At 37.3% G+C, this 23030-nt stretch overlaps 1 protein-coding gene across 6 annotated transcripts in view; it reads right to left on the bottom strand.

The window, feature by feature from the left end:
* The window catches only part of LOC146762140 (ATP-dependent translocase ABCB1-like), a 34468-nt gene extending 11838 nt beyond the window's left edge, over positions 1-22630 (bottom strand). The window contains exons 1-19 of one of the 6 annotated variants that reach the window (XM_015853404.3): positions 22496-22630; positions 22245-22342; positions 20821-20875; positions 19276-19423; positions 18881-18974; positions 16375-16566; positions 15585-15756; positions 14552-14676; positions 13140-13311; positions 11861-11974; positions 11213-11323; positions 9607-9732; positions 9214-9417; positions 8656-8826; positions 6072-6233; positions 4580-4738; positions 3625-3771; positions 1853-1957; positions 277-354 (exon numbers count right to left, since the gene is read on the bottom strand). In XM_015853404.3, the coding sequence (XP_015708890.2) occupies positions 277-354; positions 1853-1957; positions 3625-3771; positions 4580-4738; positions 6072-6233; positions 8656-8826; positions 9214-9417; positions 9607-9732; positions 11213-11323; positions 11861-11974; positions 13140-13311; positions 14552-14676; positions 15585-15756; positions 16375-16566; positions 18881-18974; positions 19276-19423; positions 20821-20875; positions 22245-22336 (2427 nt within the window). In that variant the 5' untranslated portion in view covers positions 22337-22342; positions 22496-22630. Of the gene's footprint in view, positions 1-276; positions 355-1852; positions 1958-3624; positions 3772-4579; positions 4739-6071; positions 6234-8655; positions 8827-9213; positions 9418-9606; positions 9733-11212; positions 11324-11860; positions 11975-13139; positions 13312-14551; positions 14677-15584; positions 15757-16374; positions 16567-18880; positions 18975-19275; positions 19424-20820; positions 20876-22244; positions 22349-22431; positions 22450-22495 lie in introns of those variants that run through there. The other 5 variants (XM_015853408.3, XM_015853405.2, XM_032443085.2 and 2 more) reach the window with 5 other exon arrangements.
* Between the last annotated feature and the right edge of the window lie 400 nt (positions 22631-23030).

Below are 23030 nucleotides of genomic sequence, written 5' to 3'. Positions count from 1 at the left end.
AAGCTACCATCAAATTGAGCTTTCTTACACTGGTTTTAAGATGGCCTTCCCTACTCAGTCACATCAATTAAAAAATTAAAAACTACCTACTTGGATCTGTTCTGAAGATATAATCCAGTCAGTTTCTAAACTGAATGTAAAAAAAAGATCATTGTGAAATCTTTACAGATATGATCTCTGCATGTCTACTTAAATAAACGGTGTTGGCACGTAAACAAATAAGCTTTTCTAAAGCTTTGAAAGCTAAATATATTATGCTTAGTAATGTACATTTACCTGTCTCAGAATCGCTGTAAATGCCATGGATCGAAGCCTCATTGTGAGGATTTCTCCAGCTTTGCCAAATGTGAAACCCTGCACAAGAGAGTCTTTTTTATAACATTACCTAATTGCAGTTATCAACTATCTGCATACAGCATGACGAAGAGCATCACTACATGAAATATATTCTAACTACAGCAGATCATAGAATTTTAAAGTTAAATTTGGAACCTGAGAGGGTACAGAATGTAACTAGGCTTTTCTTTTAAGTACATATCACATAACAGTTTTCAAGCCCCAGTAATCAATGGTTTAATTGCAGAAATACTTAATCACACCAGATCTCAAACTGAAGCTGGTCACAGACTCAGTGGTATAAGCAGTAACACCCTACAGTTATTTTAAGCACTGCACAAATACCAGGGGTTTTGCTGCCCTCTAAGAGCTTACAGTCAAAAAGCTGTAGTGCTACTGGTTATCTTTGAGGGGAGAGCTCTGAGCCTGCAGAGACACTCACTGACCACAGCATAACTGAGTATGCAATGAGCTGTGCTGGCAAACCTGTCCATCCTGGGCCAGGGCCATGCAGGATCAGACCATATTGGGGTGAGATGGGGGAGATGAGAAGGCACATTTTACAGCAAAAAAACCATAACAGCTACTCCACCTTTTATTATTTTTGCCAGTGCACCAGAGTTGTAGGAATTCTAAGTTTGGTTCTGCTTGAAGGGAGGAGAAGTGCCTCAAGGGCATTGGGGCAGAAAGTGGAAAGATGGTGTTCAGACTTGTATAGATCTTTAAGCAAGATTGACAAAGTAGTTGAGCAACAGCTAAAGGGATTTGTGCATGTAAATTGAGATATCCATCAATTCACATGACAGATGACTTGATTTATCTATGAACATGGCAGTTTTCCCACAACACATGTAGTTCCAGGCACTGGTAAGCACACATACCCATGGAAAAATGGTGTGCAAGTGTGAACTTAGAGTTTGTTTCAGAAAATACAGTCAATAGGATTTGATTCTGTACAATGGAAGGATGCACTTCTAAAAAGGCAATATGAAGTATTATTTAACTTTCACAGTACAGAGCTGTAAATAATCTTACACTAAGCATATGGTGTGGTTTTTCTCAGAGACTTCTGGTGCAGGTTTTCTCAGAAATGCATGGGGCTGAGTGCAGCTCACGTAGCTACACTCGGGGCACAATCAGCGCAGATGCTTACAGCACTGCTGCACAGAGCTTGGGGCAGGCGATGAAGCAAACATTTACTCAAGACAGAAATGCTGCCCTACACCTGCTGCCAAATTGCTACCTGTATTACCATTACTTTCTATACTATCTGTTTTACTCCAAAAGCTATGCTAGAGGTAGGCCTCACAGCCAAAATTTCTTTTGCTGGGGAGACAGAGATCAGGCTATACCGCAGAATACATTTAAAACCTCTTACAACCTTTTGAACACCTGGTAGTCAACGTTCATCACCATTTTTTCTCATGTACTTCTTGGTGCCAAGACATGAAAAGCTTAACACAATTGTGATACAACACATGAAATACCATTAATAATTATGGTATATAAAACTTACCTGAAGAAAAAATGTGACAAAAGAAATTAGTCCAAAACCTAAAAAGAGCAATGCGTACGTGCTATTTGTCTCTCTGATAGCAGCCTTTCCTTCTTCCACAAACATCTATAAGAGAAAATGTTGAAAATTGAATTGTATTTATTAAGTTCACGGGCAATAGTTTCTCTTGTTGTTTTCACATGCATACTGTATTCTTACATATACTTAAAGGAAAAATAAGTCGTTTATTAATGAGCTTTTTTCCTTTGAAGATCACAGATCTGAAGTGATTATATGTGTTCTTGTATTTTTGACAAGACAAATCAGTAACACGACAGTGAAAAAACCCACGTCCATAAATTATTATTGGAACTTACACCTGCAAAAAGCTGAGGCATGTCTTAAGACATTAAAAGAGCATTTCTGTTGTCAGTGGCTGGAGATTACTACATATTAATGACTAATTAGTAAGAGAGAGGAATGGTTTTTACAAAACCATTGTTTTTTTCTATATGGATAAAGAGATTTCTATTGTTTATTTTATATTTGATAAAAGGATTTTTAAAAATAGAAATACAGCATGCATTGTATGGACAGTTTTCTTGATCAGAGAAATAGTTTTCCATTTACAGCTTCCATGTGCTTATTTATCTCACCAGTGAGAAAATGAATGTTAATGGCATAGTATGCTCAAACTATCCTTACACCTTTATATATGGTAAAATATTCAGTTTGTGATGCAAGATCATAAAGTTTTGGTTTTATCATGTTTGCAGAGCGATAAAGATAATATCCTCAGGTTTGGATAAAACAAATTATGTTTTATAAAATTTGAGATCTCCAAGTTCTCCAGTTCTTTTATATAGCTCAGATGTTTCCTGTGTTTTCATTCTTTTTCTTACTTTGCAGTGAAACTGTTAAAAATATAAGAAGACTGAGCCTCATCTGAAAACAGTCAAAACTTAAAAACAGTCATCCATCAAATGTGAGTGGCATATATAAAACTGCACATAAAACACATATGCTCGTGGTCTTTCACTCATTTTCTCTGTCCTGCACTGCTAAATCAATAATAATAACCTGCACTGTATCAACAACAATATGTTTACAACCAAATTATGTGTTTGAACAGAAAATGCTCAAAAATTCCTACTAGTGCAAATAAACTGCCCTGTGTTTATCAATATAATTTCATTTTCTAACGGCATAATTTTAGGTTTACAGAAATCCTCTCTATCATAGAAATTCTCCCTTACATCAGTTCCATCCTGTTGCTTTTGCATTGTTTTTATTCACACTGTACCTCCTAAATGCTGAGGGACATGGTTTGGTGGGAGCTATTGGTAATAGGTGAACAGTTGGACTGGATGATCTTTTAGGTCTTTTCCAACCTTGGTGATTCTATGAAATGCTCTGGTGGGCTCAGGTTGGCATTAGGATCACCTTCCATGCCTGCACTGCTCATTTAATGGGACCAATGAGAGCGCCTTCTTTGAAGGTAAGGAGGATGAAGCAACTTCAGAGAGATCACAGGATAACCTCTCCTCACCTCAGTGTTGGTGAGCTGATCTGCTCAAAGACAACAAGAGATATCTCATTCTTCTGTGAGACTCTGAGCAGAATTCAGCATTCTCCACAGCGTGGACCTTCACCCACTCCTCACTTTTGCAGGCAAATTGGAAAAACGTAGCATTTGATTTGATTGTGCTAAACCAATTCCAGGCTTATAACAACAATAAACAACAATGAAAGATACAGCGGATAAAGTTCTTACTTCTTCATTTTATACTTACCCCTATAACATCTGAAATCATGACTGAAAATATGGGTTGTAAGGCCCCATTGATAACTGCACATAAAGTTCCAACAACAAAGTAAGGCCATTCAGTTTTATTCAATTTCATAATTTTAAAAAATGAAGATGGAGGTATGTTTTTATCCTAGAATAAAAAGATTCCATCAGAACAAACATAATACATCAGTGGAGAGAAACGAGGGTTATGCACAATACTTCTGATCTGCTCTCTATCTCATATACTACATAGAGAAAATCCAAACAATTTGATCTTTAAAAGTTAATTAACTGCAGCAATTCTGTTACTCAGTAACCAATACAATGACATAAAAGTAGAAAAAGGTCAATGAATAAATGTGTTTTCTCAAAAGCTTAGTCATAAACTCCACCTACCCTTTGTGAGACTGCCCTGAAAAAGAAATTGGGAACTTAGACCACTTTTTCCATTTAATGCTACTGAATGCTGTATAACTTGCTCCTTGCTGCTGAAAATAATGTCTTGTAGTTTCATTTGCCAAAATGATAACTGTATCTTCATTGTCAATAACTTATTTGCTAATGCATATCACATTTTAAACAAAAATAATAAGTATTCTCTATTTTTTTTATGATCGATTACCTGTTTCTGGTTACCTGTTCTACAACTAAATAAACTAACTTGTCACTTAAGCTATTCCCACACTAAAGCATATTTGTTTCATAATACTGTTCTATTAAACTGTTTAAGAATCTCAATAGAATAGATTTTAGTTTCAGGGGAAATGTGTGTTTCCATAGAACCCTTCTTGTGGAGAAGAAGCCTTCAGTCATTTGATCAGTCCTTAGCCAGATAGGTAGGTTGTGGTTTTTAAAAGATCTTGTTAAAAGTCACTCCCTGTTGTATGGAATTATGTTTCTTTCTTGTCCCATTAGTTACAGAAAAGATATGCAGGTAAGAATACACAGACACTCACAAGCTGATCAGCTTTTACATCAAGCTCATCATTCTGTATTCTGAACCTTTTTATGCTTTTCCGAGTGGACTGTCTTTTCTGTCCAGTCAGTACTGGTGCATTCAGCACCTCTTCTGAGACACCTTCTTCTTCCTGCAACTGATCTTCAGTTTCTGATGTCTGAAATGAAACACAGTAAGATGCTAAAAATCATTTATGGCCATTTTATCCTGTACATTCAAATGATGATCAGTTCTAAATAAAAACAACAACAGTTTTCTGTTAGGTAAATGGAAGATTGGTAGGAACTGTGCAATTTTACCAAACCACAAGCAAATACTGAAGTTTCATTAAGTCCTCCCCGTACTCAGTGGAAAAAAACGTCATTGTGCTAACACTTAAAAGGAGAAAAAAGAATTAGTCAGATTTTTTTTCTCATTTGTCATCATGTTAAACTGTTCTGGCAACACATAGCTGAGGCAATCCCAGGTATTTATATAGGCTGGGAGACATCATTGTGGCCTTGGAATACTTGAACAGAGCATATAAACAGGGGGGGAACAACTGTTTACCTGGGCTGATAGGGATAGGAAAAAGGGGAATGGTTTTAAGCTGAGACTGGGGAGATTTAGGTTGAATATTAGGAGGAAGTTTTTCACACAGAGGGTGGTGACACACTGGAACACGTTGCCCAAGGAGGTTGGTGACCCTGCTCATAGCAGGGGGGTTGAAACTGGATGATCACTGTGGTCCTTTTCAACCCAGGCCATTCTATGATTCATAAGGTCAATAAGAGAAGAATCTGCATGATGAAACAGACATGAAGACTACAAGCTATTTCAAAGTCAAGACCTCATAGAAACTGAGATATTCAGAAGACAGTTTGAGAGAAAACAGAAATGTTCTGGATAGACATGTCTGAATGACAAAACAGCAGGAGCCTGAGTCACTACAATTCTAGTGATTTGGGAAAGTACTTGTGTAAGAGTTTGCATTATCACAATGAAGGTAATGAGGCACTGGAACAGGGGCTTGCAGAGGGTGTGGAGTCTCCATCCTTGGAAGCATTCCAAATCCAATAGGACATGGCTCTAGCAACCTTGGACCTCAGATTCCTCCCCGTGTTCAGGAGTTGGATTAGACAAGATACCAAGATCCATTAACCTGAGTTATTTCATGATTCTATAGGCTAGAAAATGAATCTGAAAAGTTATCAGCTCCAGAACTTTGTTTTCATTACCACGTTCTTCATTTTATCTTTCTCACATCCTCTGATTTTAATGTCATAACTTTTAAAAACTTTTAATAATTACTGTAATTCAGAGCTTTGAATTAAACTTGCACATTTTGCCTTTACTTCTTTTTCATTATGAAGATCAGTACTCCTCAGGAAAAGCTTTTTCCCTAGGGTTTTTCTACTGAGAAAACAATGCAATGTTGGAGGTACTTTTGGGAGCAGTTCAGCAGCACACAACAGAAGGAAAGCTATGGAAAGAAATAATGAAAAAGCTACCTGCATATTAACAAGTTTGTAGTAAACTCCTTTCTGTTCCATCAGTTCATCGTGAGTCCCTTGTTCTGTGATGACACCATTTTCAAATGCAGCTATAACATCTGCATTTCGAACTGTTGACAAGCGATGAGCGATAACAAGGATCGTGCGGCCCTTCCTGATCTGCAGACATGATAATGATGACTCCACATTAGAACTGTCGGGTACATTTAATATTTCCTCACTTCATATCAAGGTTAAACAAAATATTTTAACCAAAAAGAACTTGCCATGGAAATGGTGATCTAATAAAGATCAGAATTTTCAATTAAGAAATATTAAATTCCAGACTACTTTTCAGTTCTGAGGAAATCTAAAGCAAAAGCATAACAAATAAAATGCCGCAAAACATATTTAATATAAGTTAAAGTACTCTGTTTTTTGCCTGCTGGACTATTACTTTCTAATCTTCTAAACATTAATATCAAATGTTTTTGGTTTGTTTTTTTTTAATTGCTTATTCAATATTCTTCCAGATTAGGAAGACAACCACTTATCATGTTAGTAATAATTATATTTCACAGCATTTTACAAGTATTACAAATTTGTCACTTGCAAAGTAATTTTAATTGCTCTTGGAATAGGTTGCCCAGAGAGGTGGGGGATGCCCCATCCCTGGAGACAGTCAAGGTCAGGCTAGACAGGGCTTTGGGCAACATGATTTAGCTGTAGGTGTCCCTGCTTACTGCAGGGGAATTGGACCAGATGACCATTAAAGGTCCCTTTCAACACAAACAATTCTGTGATTCTGTAAACCGCATGTTCACTTAGTTGGAAATACTAATCTAACATTGCACTTCAAATCATACTTCTACTACCATGTGACTTTTACAACTTCTTGATCATTAATTAATAATAAAATAAATCCCATAAATATCTAGTTAGACATGACAAAGATAGTTTTCCAGCACATTCTGACAGTGCGCTCTGAAATAAACTGGTATTAATATCTAATAACTCAGTGAGTTAATCCAATCTTTATATAATTCAGTGAAAACCGTTGTGGGTGGAATATTCTTAACAAAATTTCAACCTAAATCTGACATCTTAATGTTGTTACATGATCTAAGAACTGGAAATTACACCAATTTAAACCTTTCTATAACAAATGGTATGTTTTTCTTGGTAGTCTGAAAGCTTTGTTTTACTAAGACAATCTTAAAAGGGTAAAATCACATCAAAATGTAGAAGAAAATCAAGCTATTGACTTTAATCATTAAAAGCAGAATGCTTCATCCACGTAAATGTTAAACAGAGATGCATCAGAGACTTGGTAAAGTCTGTAGGGAAAAGTGGTCTATTCTACATCTGATGTAAACCTTTTATAGAGGTATGTGTTCAGCAGAGAGAGAGAGAAAGTAGGTAACAGGAGGACAAGTACATACTGGGCACACAACAGATTGGCTTCCTCTTGCTTAACATTAGCAATTTCAGAGCTAGTCTAGTCTGAGCAAGCTTTTCCGGTGTGTTCTGCCAGACACATCAACAGGGAGCGTCATCTCATCATATGACATTTTAAAGATAGGTTGGAGAGGTTAGAGGCTATGCAACTTGTTTAAACTAGCTGTATAAGTTTTACATTGCAGCAATCAGTTGGTATCCCATCAAATGTGTCTTAATCAGCAGTTCTCTGCCCTACTGTCTCTGGGATTCACTTTTATAGAGCATGGTTTGTGGGGAAGATCCCTGAGCATGCCAGATAGCATAGCTTTAAAGAGCAGAGAGAATTATCAGAAACTAGGGCAGGTAGACAGAGCCTCTGTCTCTGCAGCTGGTGGCAGTTCGGTGTTCAAATAGAAATTATCAGACTAAAATATTTTTATAGATGAGAACTTGGATTCTGTTGTCTGATTCTCCCAGACATGACCGTGTAGAGCGGGTAAAGCAAGGTACTTCTATACAGGCAAAAGTGCATATGGAGGAGAAATGATTTCTGAAGAAACTGTCCACAAATAAACTGCGGTCAGTATTGGAACTTTTTATGCAGTGTTGATAATTTGTGTTTGCCCAGAGGATGATAAGAAGAGATACAGAATGAGAGAGAGAAGTGGAGTTTTAAAAAAACAAACGTGATTGAAATGTGACAGACTCAGCCTGAGGAAAAGGTGGAACCACCTTGTGAAAAGTTCACATGATGGGGTTTAGTGCGGACAATAAATAAAGGATTGGCTATTTTTTTCAGACCTCTAGGTATTTTAAAAGGTATGTCTAGACATAAAAGGTATGCCGTCAACATATAGCTACCACTCTTGTAAACCCAACCAAGCAGGTTTTGAAATACTTTGCTACTAATAACATAGCCCATATGGATTCCAGCTTGGGAACAGTAGTCTGCATTGAGCATTTCCAAAGACTGAAGCTTGTGTGAGAAAGCCGGCTGAAGTTCAGTCTGGCTCTTAATATCATTAACTTAATTCAATGGGCACTCATAAAGTGCTTCCAAATCTTTGAAAAAAGCAGAGAATATTTGCAAGTTCAGGTTTATTTTAAGCTTTTTAGGGATCACAATTTCTTGCAGCTCTTTAAATAAATGAGCAATACTGACCTTGTCCAGTGCTGCCTGCACAACGGATTCACTCTCAGTGTCCAAAGCTGATGTTGCCTCATCAAGCAGAAGAATTTTAGGATTGCGAACCAGAGCTCGGGCAATTGCTATTCGCTGCTTCTGCCCTCCACTCAGCTGTGCCCCTCTTTCTCCAACCACAGTTTCAAACTTCTGCAAGATAACATTTCCACCACCACACTCAGTGGCAAGGCTCTTTCACCAAAGAAGAGCAGTGTACAGACAAGGCAGATCTATGTTAGCAGTCCCAGCAAGCATCTTCTCCTTCCTCAAAGTACTGCATGTTAAGCATCCACTTAAATATACCTGCCTGTTTGTGTCCCTACAACTCTTACAGTTTCCTAAATGCTCATCCAGCCATCATTTAATAAGTTAAAATCAAGATTATTCTCAAAAGTTGTGAGGAAGCTCTGCACAGCTCTGCATATTCACAGCTTCAGGAAGAGGTTCCTCTGTTCAGGGGATGCCCTTCTGAGAAACTCACTGCTAACTGAGTAGGTTGAAGAGCCATTATTCAAGCAGGACAGCTGGCTTGCTTACCTTGGGGAGCTTCATGATGAAATCATAAGCATTAGCCTCCTTCGTAGCTTTTTCAATTTCTTCCATGGTGACATCCTCACGGCCATAACGAATATTTTCTGCAATAGTTGTAGCAAACAGCACGGGCTCCTGGTTCACCACACCGATAATCTCCCGCAGGTATCTTACATTCAGGCTCTTAAGATCCTGCCCATCAATGGTAATCTAAAGCAGGGGAAGCAGACAAGCACCATTTACTAAGTGCTTTTGTCCAGAACTCCTTCTCCAGCCCAACCCCTGACTTTTTTTAGGCGAGACTTGTCTGTGTCATTTGAACAATGGCAATGAGACCAGAAGCTGACTTCCAACAACTGAGACACACAGAGCAGTCTGCTCACTTGAAAGGGGTCTTACCGTGCCCTCCTTGGGGTCGTAAAACCTCTGGATGAGCTGAACAGTTGTACTTTTCCCACAGCCGCTGCCACCAACCAGAGCTACTGTCTGGCCACAATTAACTTTGAGATTCAAGCCCTTCAGTATCTGTGCACATAGGAAAGGTTGCCAAAAGCAAAACAACATGTAAAAACATCAGTGTAAACTTGCAGAAACTTTAAAGACTCCAGTGAAACATCCTTCACATTTACAGAACTGAGCAGGGACATCCTTGTATTCCTCATTTTGAATCAGGCTCTATTCCACTGATACATTATTAAACATATTTATTTTTTTTCTCTCACTGTAGCACAATATTGTTGCTCTATCAGTGTCTACTATACTGATCAAACCTTTATGTGTCTGCAGTCATAACGCTTGCTGTAATGTGGTGCTTGCCTAAGTTTGAACAGGCTCACTCAACATTTAAAAATGACAGCGGCCTCCACCAGTAGAATTCTTCACTTTCCCATTATCCAGATATTAGAACTAGCATTGGAGATGTTGAATTGTTTTGTAAAAGATCTGTGAAGTAGATAATGCCTTGGAGTTAGAATGCTAATCATCAAAAAATTCTGGGATATTTTACAGGAGAGCTCTAGCAAGGAAAGGGAGAAACTGCATGTGAAACTGTGGAAGGAGGGACTTTGTAGTTTTGCTGCACTGTGAAGATATTGTTCATTCTGATTCTAACTTCAAAATGCAACATTTCACATAGATTATAAAAGTGAAGATTTACTTTCCATGCAGATGTACTTTCTCCTCCCTCCACTACTCAGCCTCAGGGAAGTGGTGACAATAATCACAAAGAAAAGAACTTTTCTTTTCCACTTACACTGCTGATGGCCCATAGGAGCTATTCAGCGTAGCTTTCTCTAAAACCTTGATAGGTAGAGAAAGATTTGTAAACTTCTGTGCAATGAAACAAAGGAGAAATTTTCTTCGATGTTTCTTTTCCAGTTGTCAGTGAAAAACAAGGATTTGCTTTTGCATATTTGCATAAAACTTCACATTATTTCATTAGGAGTAACCCAGAAGGAAGCCAATGTGAGGGAGCTCTAAACTTAAAAGGGAGCACTGATATTCCAATTAACACACTTGCCAAGTTTCTTATTTCAGATGAATAAGGCAAAGCAAGCGCTCTTCAATTTAGTAATGCTATAATTGCTGAAAAGCTCCAATTTTTATCAAGAATATTTTGAATTTTAAGATTTCGGTGACATGAAAATGAGCGAGTGTGAATGGAGAGAACCTCCTTCAAACCCTCAACATATCTGAGATCTCAATCTTTGTTTTAAAAGTTTTTCATGGAAATAAACTCATTGTAGGGTAAGGCATTCAAAGTGAAGCTTGCTCTGGGAGTAAGATAAAAGTTAAGAGCTTGGTCCAGAACCTGAAGATGGAAGTGGAAACACCTCACCAATTTCAGCTTTCAGACAAATTCTGTCCTCCACTGAAGTGAGAAGCATAAAATCTCTTCATGGTATTTACTTATATATAAGCAAGCAAGATAAAAAGTGGATGTAAATTCTTTCATACTAGAGACAATTATCTTAAAGGAAATCTGTATAAGTTCCATGCATAATACCTTAATATCTGGCCTAGCAGGATAACTGAAGTAAACATTTTGGAATTCCAAATTCCCCTTAATATGGTCTGGTTTATAGCCAGCATTGGATGAACTGTCAATTTGAGGCTCCTGAGCAGATAACACAGCAAGAAAAGAAAAAAATAGAAAGAAAAACACACATTAGATTTCTAACAACATTTTAGCATGATGCAAGGCACTCTGAAGTTAATGCTACCACACACAAAGGCATACACAGAAAGCCTCACTGCTGTCAGTGTGGTTTGATAGTACTAAAATGTCTGCAGCCCTTGCCAGCCACTCCACTATGGACCAGAAGTCCTGTAACTACTGTAATTCAAATTAATTATTTTCAGTCATGGCACTCATCACCGTTATCTCAGGTAGTTACTTGAGTTGGCATGAATATAATTACTATTTCTTCATTGAGTTTCTGAACTACCAAGAAAAACAATCTCATCTTGCTCATTCACAAGCACACACCCCTGTATTTAGACATTTGACACACATACACAACTCCGTTAGGTAGAATTTTTAAATGCTATGACATTGTATGCACAGTTCTTTGGGCTTCCTAATATTTTATTCTGAAGTGAAGTCTGATGTTCATTTTCAAATGGAAATGACACCCATGGCAAAGATACTTACATTGTCTATAATATTAAATATTGCATAAGCGGCTCCTCTTGCATTGGCAAATGCTTCCATACTCGGTGCAGCCTGTCCAACACTGAAAGCTCCAACTAATATAGAAAAAAAGACCTAAAACCAAAAAAGGACATAGAAAAAATCGATTAATACACTATGCATCTGGAATTCATCATTTAAACAAAAGGTAAACATTTATAGGAAAAAAAATGTTTAAGGTAAGTCTGAAATTTCCCTCTATCACAGCTGGTCCATAGGCAAAAAATCCCAAGTTTCTGATGGCTGGGATTCTTCCTTAGAGCAACAGTTAAAAGTATCCAGTGCCACCTGAACAAAAACAAGCTGCCAACTACTTTTTGATAGAACAAATAAATGTCTGTGTTCATGTAATATAAAAGCAAGGGTAATCCAACCCAACAGGTAAAGATGTACTAATCCGCCCTATTGTGCTACAAGCAAGAAGAGGAGAACATTAATTTGCTCTATTGTGCTACAAGCAAGAAGAGGAGATCATACGTAAAGAATCTGTAGAATTCTATCTGTGACACTAAAATTGTTTGCCACACAGACTAATTTCTGATGTAATTTTTCAACCTCAAGTTTGACTTTTCTGTGTTGGTTTTTTGTTTGTTTGTTTTTTGTTTTCTGTACACATACAACTATACCACTCACTTCAGATGTTGGCAATAAAAGCTTATTTACATTTTATCTTAATCAGATTTAAGTAATAAGCCAAGCTTGCATTATAGTGTAAGTTGCTATTGACCCAAGGGATGTTACAGTACAGACTCTTCCAAGGACCAGTAACAACCTCTGCTCTTTAGCTGCTTGTATGACAGCAAAACCATCTACCAGCTGGTTTCTGCAGGGCATTAGTGCTCCTCAAAGTGCTCCTCAAAGCACCTAGTACCTGACTATGATGGAGCTGCTGAAATAGCACAGACGTAAACTTGTTAGCAAACAGGCTGTGATGGAGATTAAAACTTCTGCCATATTGTCATATTCCAAAATAGTTCCACTCTGATATCAGTTATTATTGAGCCAGGCTGGCCTTTAACAAGTCACTTTGTGGTGAGTGATTTTTATGTTGCTATCAACTTAGAGAAATATATCCATTGCATGTAGAGCTGTATGTTTATCTACTTTGTTAGCAGGGCTGAGAAACTGAAAAATGCAGTTTGGATAGTTAACATCAACCAGACTCAAAATTTAAACACTTTTACACAGAATCAGTTCAGTACTTTTCATAAACATTGCCCAGCTACTGGCAAATACTTACTGTAAACACTCTTCCAATTGTATAGTCATCAGAGAGTATCAAAATGGTTCCATACCAGAAGGCCAGTGCATAGGATCCATATATCAAAAAGAAAGAAACACCCATGGAAATATTGGCTGAAATCGCTTTCTGGATACCCATTCGTTTGGCATCTTCTAAATTTTTTTGATATCTGAAAGATAAAGCAGGAAATAAGCAGAACATGCAGGGAATTACTCTTCTTTCTTTCACTGTGTATACTCATAGAATCCCCAAAGTATACATCAAAGCTAAACAAAGTATTTTATTAAACAACTATCAAATCCTGAGAAAGATCGCATTACGAATAGAGGAAAACATACTGACTGCCCTTCATGCTATGGCAGATTAAGCTGACCAGTTAAAGCTGGACCAAGTCCTGGATGAGTGGAAATGGCTGTGGTTAGATGCTAAATAGCTGTAAACTTGCGATTTTGCAGTTATACAAATGCCAGTGAACATTTTTGATTTAACAAGGAAAATAGTTACGTAAGCACTGAAGTATGTAATAAAGAAAAGAGAGCTGGTGATATGGAGAAAATGGGATAATTTTCTGACAGTATCTATTTGGAGATTGTATGTAAAGGAGATTATTGGGATGGTGCTTGGATTTTTAAATGGACAGAGGGAATAATTCAGTCACATGTGTAACTGTGAAAGACTAACATAAATACGGACTAAAGAATCAAATGTTAGCAGTAGCTGCGTGACCCATGTGCTCTTGGAGGTGATAGCTGGCAAATCCATTCTAGAAATAATTACTGAAAAAATTAAAGGGGTTCTAATTTTTTATTTAGTTCAAACTTATTCACTTCTTTTTTCATTTTGTTCTAATTAGTATAATTAGATGATGAGCAGCACTGGATAACAGAGAAAAGATGCTGAGGTGATCTGGAAAACAGACACCCAAAGGGCTTCCTTTTGCTTCCTGATCAGAGAGCAGTGATAGCTGGAAGCAAGCAAGCCAAGGTGTATGTTTTCAGTGGATTACACAAATGTTACTGAACTTTGCATTTGAAAAACTTCTGCCAACTTTGGTAGTCATGATGGTTATCTTTAGATAAAAGATCAAAAAGAAGGCAAGCATGATGTTCCATGGTACCATATAAATAAATACACCTACATGTCTTTGGTTTGTGCCCTTGGTTTGTGACCTTTGCATTACACTTGCCTTTTCATCTCACGTCTGTCCTTTTTTGCTTACAACTCTCACTTTAAGTATACAAAGCCTGAAATGAAATAGCATATACTTCTAGGGAAAGGGAGTCCATCTCTGCATTATCTTATGAGGTTCTTTTAAAATGATAAAAAAAAGAAGAGAAAAAAATGTCAGCAGCAAAGACAAAACCTCTTTAGATAAGACATCCAAATAAAAAATGAGAACTTTTTCTCACCTTTCAGTTTCTTTTCTCTGTCCTCCAAATGCTACCACAGTTCGAACTGCTGCTAGAACTTCCTCTGCCACAGCTCCTGCTTTTGCATACGCAGTTAGCTCTTTGTTGGTGAATGTGGAAATTATCTGTGTAGAAGGAAAAAATAATTCAACCTTCCTGTTTGAAGAAAAACAGAATTTGCTCAAACTTTGTTCTGAGGGCCATGAATACTTTATCTTTTTTTGTACTGAATTTCCTTTCTAAATTATTATATTTATAAAGACTTATAAAAGATTGCACATTTTAAACAGAGTGACAGTTTTCATGGAAGCCCTAAGGGCAAGGCTGCCCAGCGTCACAGCAATTCAATAGCCAGATACCACTTAACACTCTGACGTCTCTTTCAAAGTTCTAGCCAAAAGCAAAAACAAAAGCAGACGTCCATTTCTCTCTCAGAGTGGTTTTTATTTACTTCTTGTGTACTATTTTCACTAAATTATTGGAAGCTGAACAGACAGCAAAGATATGTCTGGAGCAGGGTTCACAGTGTACTGGCTGCTGGGCTGTGTCTGCCTGTGCCCATATGCTGACCCCAAAACCAATGTCCTCCTCACCTTAGCGTCAGAGCCCATGGACAGCCGTTATCACAGAAACCTAATTTACTGCAGTTCCATGCCAGAATTTACCTGAAATGACCTCAGTTGTGCAATATTACCTCATTTGTGTATTTATTTAACTGTCATTACTTTGTTATTTTGGCGCAGTTGTCAAGAAAATCCAGTGAAGAAGGTGAAGGTACAGATTATTTACCCTCTGATACATTATGTTTATATAAATTTTACAGCAACAAATGAGTGACCATGGCAGATGAACTCCACTTCCTCAGCTATAGCATTCCATGAGCCCATATCTACAGCTTTCTGCATGTAGATAAGGTCACAATTCACTAGGAGCCAGTTTACATTTTTACTTATAAATTTACTTATAAATTCCAAGCAGGGCTGTAGGAATTTCAGCCTTGCTGTCTTTCATAAAATCCCCACTTTTTGCCTACCTTTGCCCAGAGAGCTGAGGAGAATCCCAGAACAGGGCTGAGTGCCAGGATCACGAGTGTTAATTTCCAGCCTTTTGTAAAACCAACTATAAATCCAGTGAAAAAAGTAGCCACTGCCTGAAAGAACATTGCTATTTTTTCCCCTATTCCTTCATTAATCTTGGAGATGTCACTGAAAAAACAAATGATATTCAAACAAATAAGGAAGTGTGGACACCAGGTAAATGAATTATACAGCACACTCTGACAGTATTTCTTCATGTTTCTATCACCTGCAGTTCAACATAGCTCCAAGTCTGCAGCCACAGAGAGCATGGAGCGGTATTCTCCAACATCTCTGTTTCTCGGGATACACCTAAATGAGCCCAGGATCTATAAATATGACAGTATGACTTACAGAGGTGTTTCATAAGATAAAATAGCATCATTTTGAAGTAGATATTACAACTGATTTGAAGTAGTTAAATATTTGGCAATTAACTGATATTTAATCAGTTTACTGGTGACAGCACGAGGGGAAATAGCCTCAAGTTGCGCCAAGGTAAGTTTAGGTTGGACGTTAGGAAACATTTCTTTACAGAAAGGGTAGTTAAACACTAGAATAGACTCCCCAGGGAGGTGGTTGAGTCACGGTCCCTGGATGTGTTTAAGAGCCATTTGGATGTGGTGCTCAGAGATATGATTTAGCAGAGGGTTGTTAGGGTACTATGGTTAGGCTGCAGTTGGACTTGATGATCTTTGAGGTCTTTTCTAACATGAGTAATTCTATGATTCTATGATTAATACTTACTCTACAATTCTTGTGTTCAGTTCACACACATCATTTACATCGAACCATCCAATCTCCTGTCTCATTACAGCATGAAAAAATTCTTGTCTGATTCTTTTAATTTGCCTGCCAGCAGCCAGTGTCCAAAATGAAACCTGAATGTAGGCAGCAAAAAGAACACCAGCTCCTATTCCAGAATAATAATATGCGTATCTGAAAGAAAGCAAAAAGGAGATTTACAGCTGAATTAATTCTCCTTCAAACAGGGCTCCTAGAGATAGCTTATAATTCAATTCTCTATGCATGTGTTCAAAACAAAATTGAAGACCATTACAAATATCTGCCATTTTTCTTTCTTCACTATAACGAATATTTTTAAAGTTCTTTCAGAATCAAATTTCAGCCTTTGTATTCTGCTTCCTATTATATAAACTTCACAAATCACAACCAAGTTTTTAATGTAAAAATTAGTGTCTCAAAGTCCACAAAGACACAGATCTATCTGTATAAAAACAAAACAACCAAAAATGCTTAAGTAACGTAAAATGTGAACTGTTTGTGTGAGCAAAACAAAATAAGGCTGCACACCTACAAAAAATTTAAAAAGAGGAAACAATTTCTATGCTTCTGTGTTACAAACAACTGCCAAAGATGTTTTAATCATTATTGCAATTAAACAAAATATATTTAAACTGAAAAAACATCACTGCATTAATGAGTGGCTTAAAAATAAATGAGTGCTGAACATTGCTCTGAATCCTTGCCATAATAGAGAAGCTACAAAAAACAGCAAACCTGGGAGAAAAGAAGTTTGTCTGAACATGCAATTAATGCCAAAACACAAGGAAATGGATTCTGGTTCAGAACCCCTGTGATCTATGGTTATCTTATAATATCTTTGGAAAAATTAATTGGAAAATACGTTGTGAACTACTTGTTCAATGACAACTGCAGATTATGTTATGCCACCTTTTCTGCACGACAAAAAAATATGCACAATATTTAGATTCCAGTTCCAGAATGTAGTAGTATAATTTTGGGATCAAAAATTCCTAGTTCTTACCCTGTGTTGCTGACATTTGTGCAACCAGAGTAGAATTTGCCATCTGTCATTCATTATATATTGCCTGCCATGACTTATTTTGCAAAACAAACACCATTCTCTGAGGTCAACCAAGTTTCTTTTCCCGCTTCGTAAAGAATCATGAATGAAATTTAAGAGCTTTTTTAAAATAAAGTAGTATGAATGGAGTTTTAAAAAGAAAAAAGAAAGGACAACTGAAGTGAGAACTGGAGAAAAACCTGCAAAGTGCAAAGAATGAAAATAAAGAGATGAGGCACAGGGGGAAGAGAGAAAGCAATGACTCCATCCAACCATAAGCCTCAGAACTGCCCAGGTGATGAAAGCATATACTCTTACAGCCTGACTTTGAAAATTAATGGTGCTTACTACCTTAGAAGTCTGTGAAAAACACTATTAGAGTAACATGAAATATCTTCACAAGAAGACAGTTTAATCTCACATTGAGATCTCAGTCCCTATTTCAAATTTATCCACTCAAAAAACGTGAAGAATACACAATCATTGTAAGTGCTTGGCCCAATTTTATATTTCTGTGTTATGAGCTCTGCATATTTATTGGGAACTATATTAAAATATTTATTATATCTATTTCAAACGTATTCTCTCTTATCTTCACTGTCCATTCTTTCTCCTCATAGAAGGAAAGGGTACAAAAAGATACTTGGTATACCCTCTCAAGAGGCATTCCTTGTTTGATTGATGACCTTAATGTCGACAGACCCCTGTGTGTGTGGTGGTAGCAAAGATTAAATGAAGACTAAAAAAAATAATAATTTAATGGAAAATCCATTGTGCATGACTTCCTAATCATCTCATTCAGTTTTTATTTCTGGTAGAAAAACAAGGTACTTAAGAGAGGTCCCAGAATTTCATTTCTTATCATTACAAAAACAAACTCCCAATTCATTTATTGTGTGATGCACAATATTGTGTATATTCCTACAGTGCAGTAGGAACATGAAGTCCAAGTCATTGCCTGAGCTTTTGATGTTGAGGGTTGAGTAACAAAGAATTTGTTTTTTCTTTCTTTCATACAACTGGTTCTGAACCCCATTAGTTAATGAAGTTAATGAAGTTATGTAAAAGCAGTATCCACAGGTTCCATGGATGAGGGACCTGCAAGCAGGAGCACACACTGAGAGAGGTCAGGAGAACTGGCAATGGAGAACAAGCAATCTGGATACTTAAGAAAAAGAAGAATAAGCCTCTCTCTAATCTTAAAAGCTGTAGGTTTGCAGGAGACATCTGGAACAGATTTGGATTAGTGGGAAACTACAGTATCCTCCTGACTCATACAAAGATGCTGGCATAACGACATAAAAAAAATGAATTCTTTCAGTTGCACAGAGCATTTACAGTGAGATTAAGTAATATAATCTTTAGAGGACAACCTTCAGTATGAAGAAAGATTAGACACAACGTGAATGAAAATTTTCCCATTACCTGGTCATCTCTTCTTCCAACTCTCCCAAAATAAGATAAGAAAAAAATTCCGTTGAAAAATTCACCCACGTGATGTTCAATAAAGAAAAATTTGCTAAAGAAAAATAAATAAATAGAGAAAAGCTTATTGATTATTTTTATTAAAATAGATTATAATGATTTCCTTCACTAAAATCCTATCCACGCAACACTGAATGAAAATTAAGAGCTGTCAGCTGCCTAGTGCCTGAACATTATTAGGGGAGTTTAAGATACACACTATGTTACTAAGAGTTCTCTGAAGCCAGAAGTGAAAATGTTATTACAAATATAATACACAGTAAAAACACTAATTAAGTTCAACTACTTTACAAGTACTAGTCACAGTGTAAACATCACCACCTAGTAATTTCTACCTGGATAAGTGATGTTTTCTGAAGCAATAAAAGTATCTGTCATGTCACCAAAGACAATCATCATAAGGGGTAGGCTTGCTCCGTGGAGTACTGCCATGGTAGTGCCCAGCACCATCAGGAGTTTATCCTGCCGATCAGAGTATCGAAACTGAAAATGGAAATAAACTGTGCTGAAAACTTCTCTAAGTACAACAAATGCATCTGAGTGACAATGCCGTGATAACAATGCTCGAAGAATGTGTCAAAATAAAATAATAGATTTTAATATATAGAATAATAAAATAATACCATAACCCAGAAACTTAATAATTGTTTTAAGAATGAAATCATGGTTTTCACGAGAAATTGTTCCATTGCAAGACAAATATTTATTTCCTAAATCTACCTCAGGTTCTGCTTGATGCAGAAATAAGTTAAACCTGAATCAAACCCAAGTCAATCAATAGTTACGATTAATGATGACATTGAATTAACCTGTGCAGTTATCACTGAGAGTGCAGTACTGAAATTCCCCAATCCTTTCCTTTCCAAGCTAACTCAGGTAGCTCATGCATTTTTAAGTCCCCATGAGGGCAAGGATTGTTCCAAGCAAAGCCATAACAGTAGAAATGGTTACGGTAGGTAATGAAAATTCTTCAAATGACTGTTAAGCGCCAGGACCTTATTTGGGATTGTCACTGCTGTGGATTTTCTAGACTTGCCTGGACAAGGCTTGGAGCAGCCTGCTCTCACTCTGATGGTTAGCCTGGCTTGGGGAAGGGCACTGGGCCAGACAACCTCCTGAGGTGCCTTCAAGACTGAATTCCTCTCTGATTGTTCTAACCACAGAAAATGCAAAAATACTGTGGCCTGTATATAGACAAAGAGATCACAGAAATTAAAATGGCGTACTTCTGAGTCATCCGCTTAAAAATGAATGAATTATGTTGTAAAATCTGCTGTGGCCCTCCTGTTTCTTGCTTGATGTACATGTTGGATTCGAGTGAGGAAGTGGCTGAGATAAGACTAACTGTTAATTAGTATGATAATGATAAATTAGAATCAATGCAGAAAGACCAACTTGAATGTAGAAGCTCAAATTTCCTTGTTTCTGAAATGCCTTTTAAAGGCATTCCGTTGAGCTGCTGTACCAGGTTCTTACACAAGTACATACAAGAATAAGTTTTGGCATATGTTAAGCTTACTCCTCATTTGGAGCTTTCATTTTCCTTCTCCCTGCGCTTCCAACCAACCACATTTCACATATGTGTTACAACCCCTCCCCACCTATCTGCAAATACTGCTCTGTCTTCCTGTGTTGGATATAGCTGTGACAGTAAAAATGTCCAACACAGAGAGGATTTAAGCCAGCTCACTCCATGTGTATGCCTTTTCTTTACTTTCTCTTCCCTTTTCCCTTCCCATTCCTGAATTCTGTGCCATTAACAGCAAAGTGCTGTTCAGCATAACTTTACAACAGAAGTAGAGAGGTGCACACAAAAATAAGAAATGTCAGCTGCTATGGTGGACTGGGATTGCTAAATACACAAATAGCATTAAACTTACCACTGTTAATGGACTGACCATATTCACTTTTTCAGGTTTCCTCTTGTCCTCACTGCTAAAAAATCATGATTGTATTTTAAGAAGGGGGAGCAATGAAACCATCAAAACAAGCCTCATGCATCGTTAATACAACTCTTGTCTCTTAAATGTGTTCAGATGCAGGGAGGAGCTAAAGGAGTATAAAATCAGGATTTTCAGTGTTCTCTTAGTACATGTCTCTGAACACTGTCAAAAATATGGGCAGTGTAATTGTCAGTAAAAACCATAATAACTAAATATATAACTAAAATAGTATACTTCCACCCAAGGAAAATTCAGGACAATTCACTGAAGTTTTAAAACTCCTTGTCAAAATTGAACTTAAGCATCTCCCCTTCAGTAAAAGAAAAGAGGAAGATGTGCTTCAAAATGTGTCTTTGACCTAGAGACGATCAGAACAGTGGCATGAGAATACTCTTATCTGAATAACCTGAGTTTCCCCTCCAAACAGTCCAGATACAACTAACCTCATGCAGTTCGTTTCAAATATGTAGGTTAAATGTCTCTCTTCCCGCTGTTTCGCAATGGGGATTCTCTTGGCTTTACAAAGTTCAATGTTCGATCAAATCCTAATCAATGTTCTAATGTAATGGGTGCAAGTTATTTTAAAGGATATGAAAAGGACTGTGCCAGTCACCAGTTTCATAGACTCTCATCTATCCTAACTGGGAGGAGACACTTTTTGAAATTACCACATTCAAAGACATGTTTCTGATGGCTGGAAGTCCTACTCTAACCGTCTTAAATCCTGCCCTATAAAGCAGGTGGGAATTAAGTGGTTTCTAGAGCATATAATTACAAACAGTAAATTACAATATTGTGCAGTTCTTTAAATCACGGAATCCCTTTTCCACTATAATCCTTTGTTTGTTTGTTTTTTGAAAGGAATAAATAGGGTAGAAGGGAGAGCATGCAGGACATCTGACCTGATTTGGCCTTTGATTCTAGTAAAAAAAAGTTACACTATTTTCAGAGAATTACCTATTTTCACTTCAGTTTTCTCAGTATTTTGGCTCAAAACAGGACAGATATGGCTGCCACTACCTTTCTGCAAAAGGATGACTGCAGCAACCAACTTTTCAATAACCTGACCAGAAAATCTTAATCATAGCATCAAGGTAGAAGCAAAGCTTTCCACTTCTCAGACAGACTTCTCCTGACCTGTATGTATCTGTTAACAATTCATCTACATTTAGATATAGTGAGGTATATTCACCCACATTTAGATATAGATATTTATACACTTTTACATCTATACATATCTGTACTCTCTAAAGAGAATAATGGAAATCAAAGAACTCTTGTTCTTTAACAACAAAATTTATGCCTATGCATTTAAAGGTAAAGCAATAGTAGAACATTTTGAAATCAATGACTGTACTTACCATTTGCCTTCAGATCCATAATTCTGATATGATACAGCAATATTATCATCCCTTCTGTTTATATAATGCTTTATTTCCTCTTCAGAACCCATTTTAATCTGCATAAGAAACAAAGTACCTCAGGAAAAACTACCAGTAGTATTTTTTAAGAGGATGTAAAGAAAACAAATTGAAAATTTATGCTCACTTTCAAAATATTCACTGTCAGACACTGATCATTTGCCTCAGACAAAGTAAATGTACTGACTTACCAGGAGAGTAGATCTTAATGTTTTCACCTGTTCTGGAAGGTTATTCAGCAGTCAGTAGGTCTAGCTTGGCTAGGACTGTGCAGTGAGGATGGACTTTGCTCATTTTGTGTGAAACTAGTGAGTTTTGGGTGCATGCGGGATAATGGGTGTGTGCCAGGATTTCCCCTGGAGCCAGTGAGCGTTGTGAGGGAGTATGTGCACAGAAATCCTCCCAAAGGAAGTCTCTGTGTTAATGTGTTCTTCACTCCTTCTAAGGTTACTGAGCAACCCAGGCTGGCTGTGGAGCAGCACCTAGGGCAGGCTGGCACACTGGGCACTGAACCCCACCTTCACTCTGAGGCTGTAACCATCAAACCAATTGGGAATCACTGTGGTGTAGAGAAGGGATAGAAAAGCTTTAAAATGGCTCCTTCCTTCCTGCATAGCATGTCGTCCTTTCCCAGAGACTCTAGCTTAGCTGAGGGGCTCAGCTGTGTCCTTCAGCACAGCTGTTGGAGCCTGCTGGAATTGGCTGGGGATGGCATAAGGTCTCTCC

This window comes from Coturnix japonica, chromosome 2 (genome assembly GCF_054131305.1).
Source record: "Coturnix japonica strain WE chromosome 2, WE-NBRP24, whole genome shotgun sequence".
NCBI classification, from domain to species: domain Eukaryota; kingdom Metazoa; phylum Chordata; class Aves; order Galliformes; family Phasianidae; genus Coturnix; species Coturnix japonica.
This window is presented reverse-complemented; position numbering and strand designations above follow the sequence as displayed.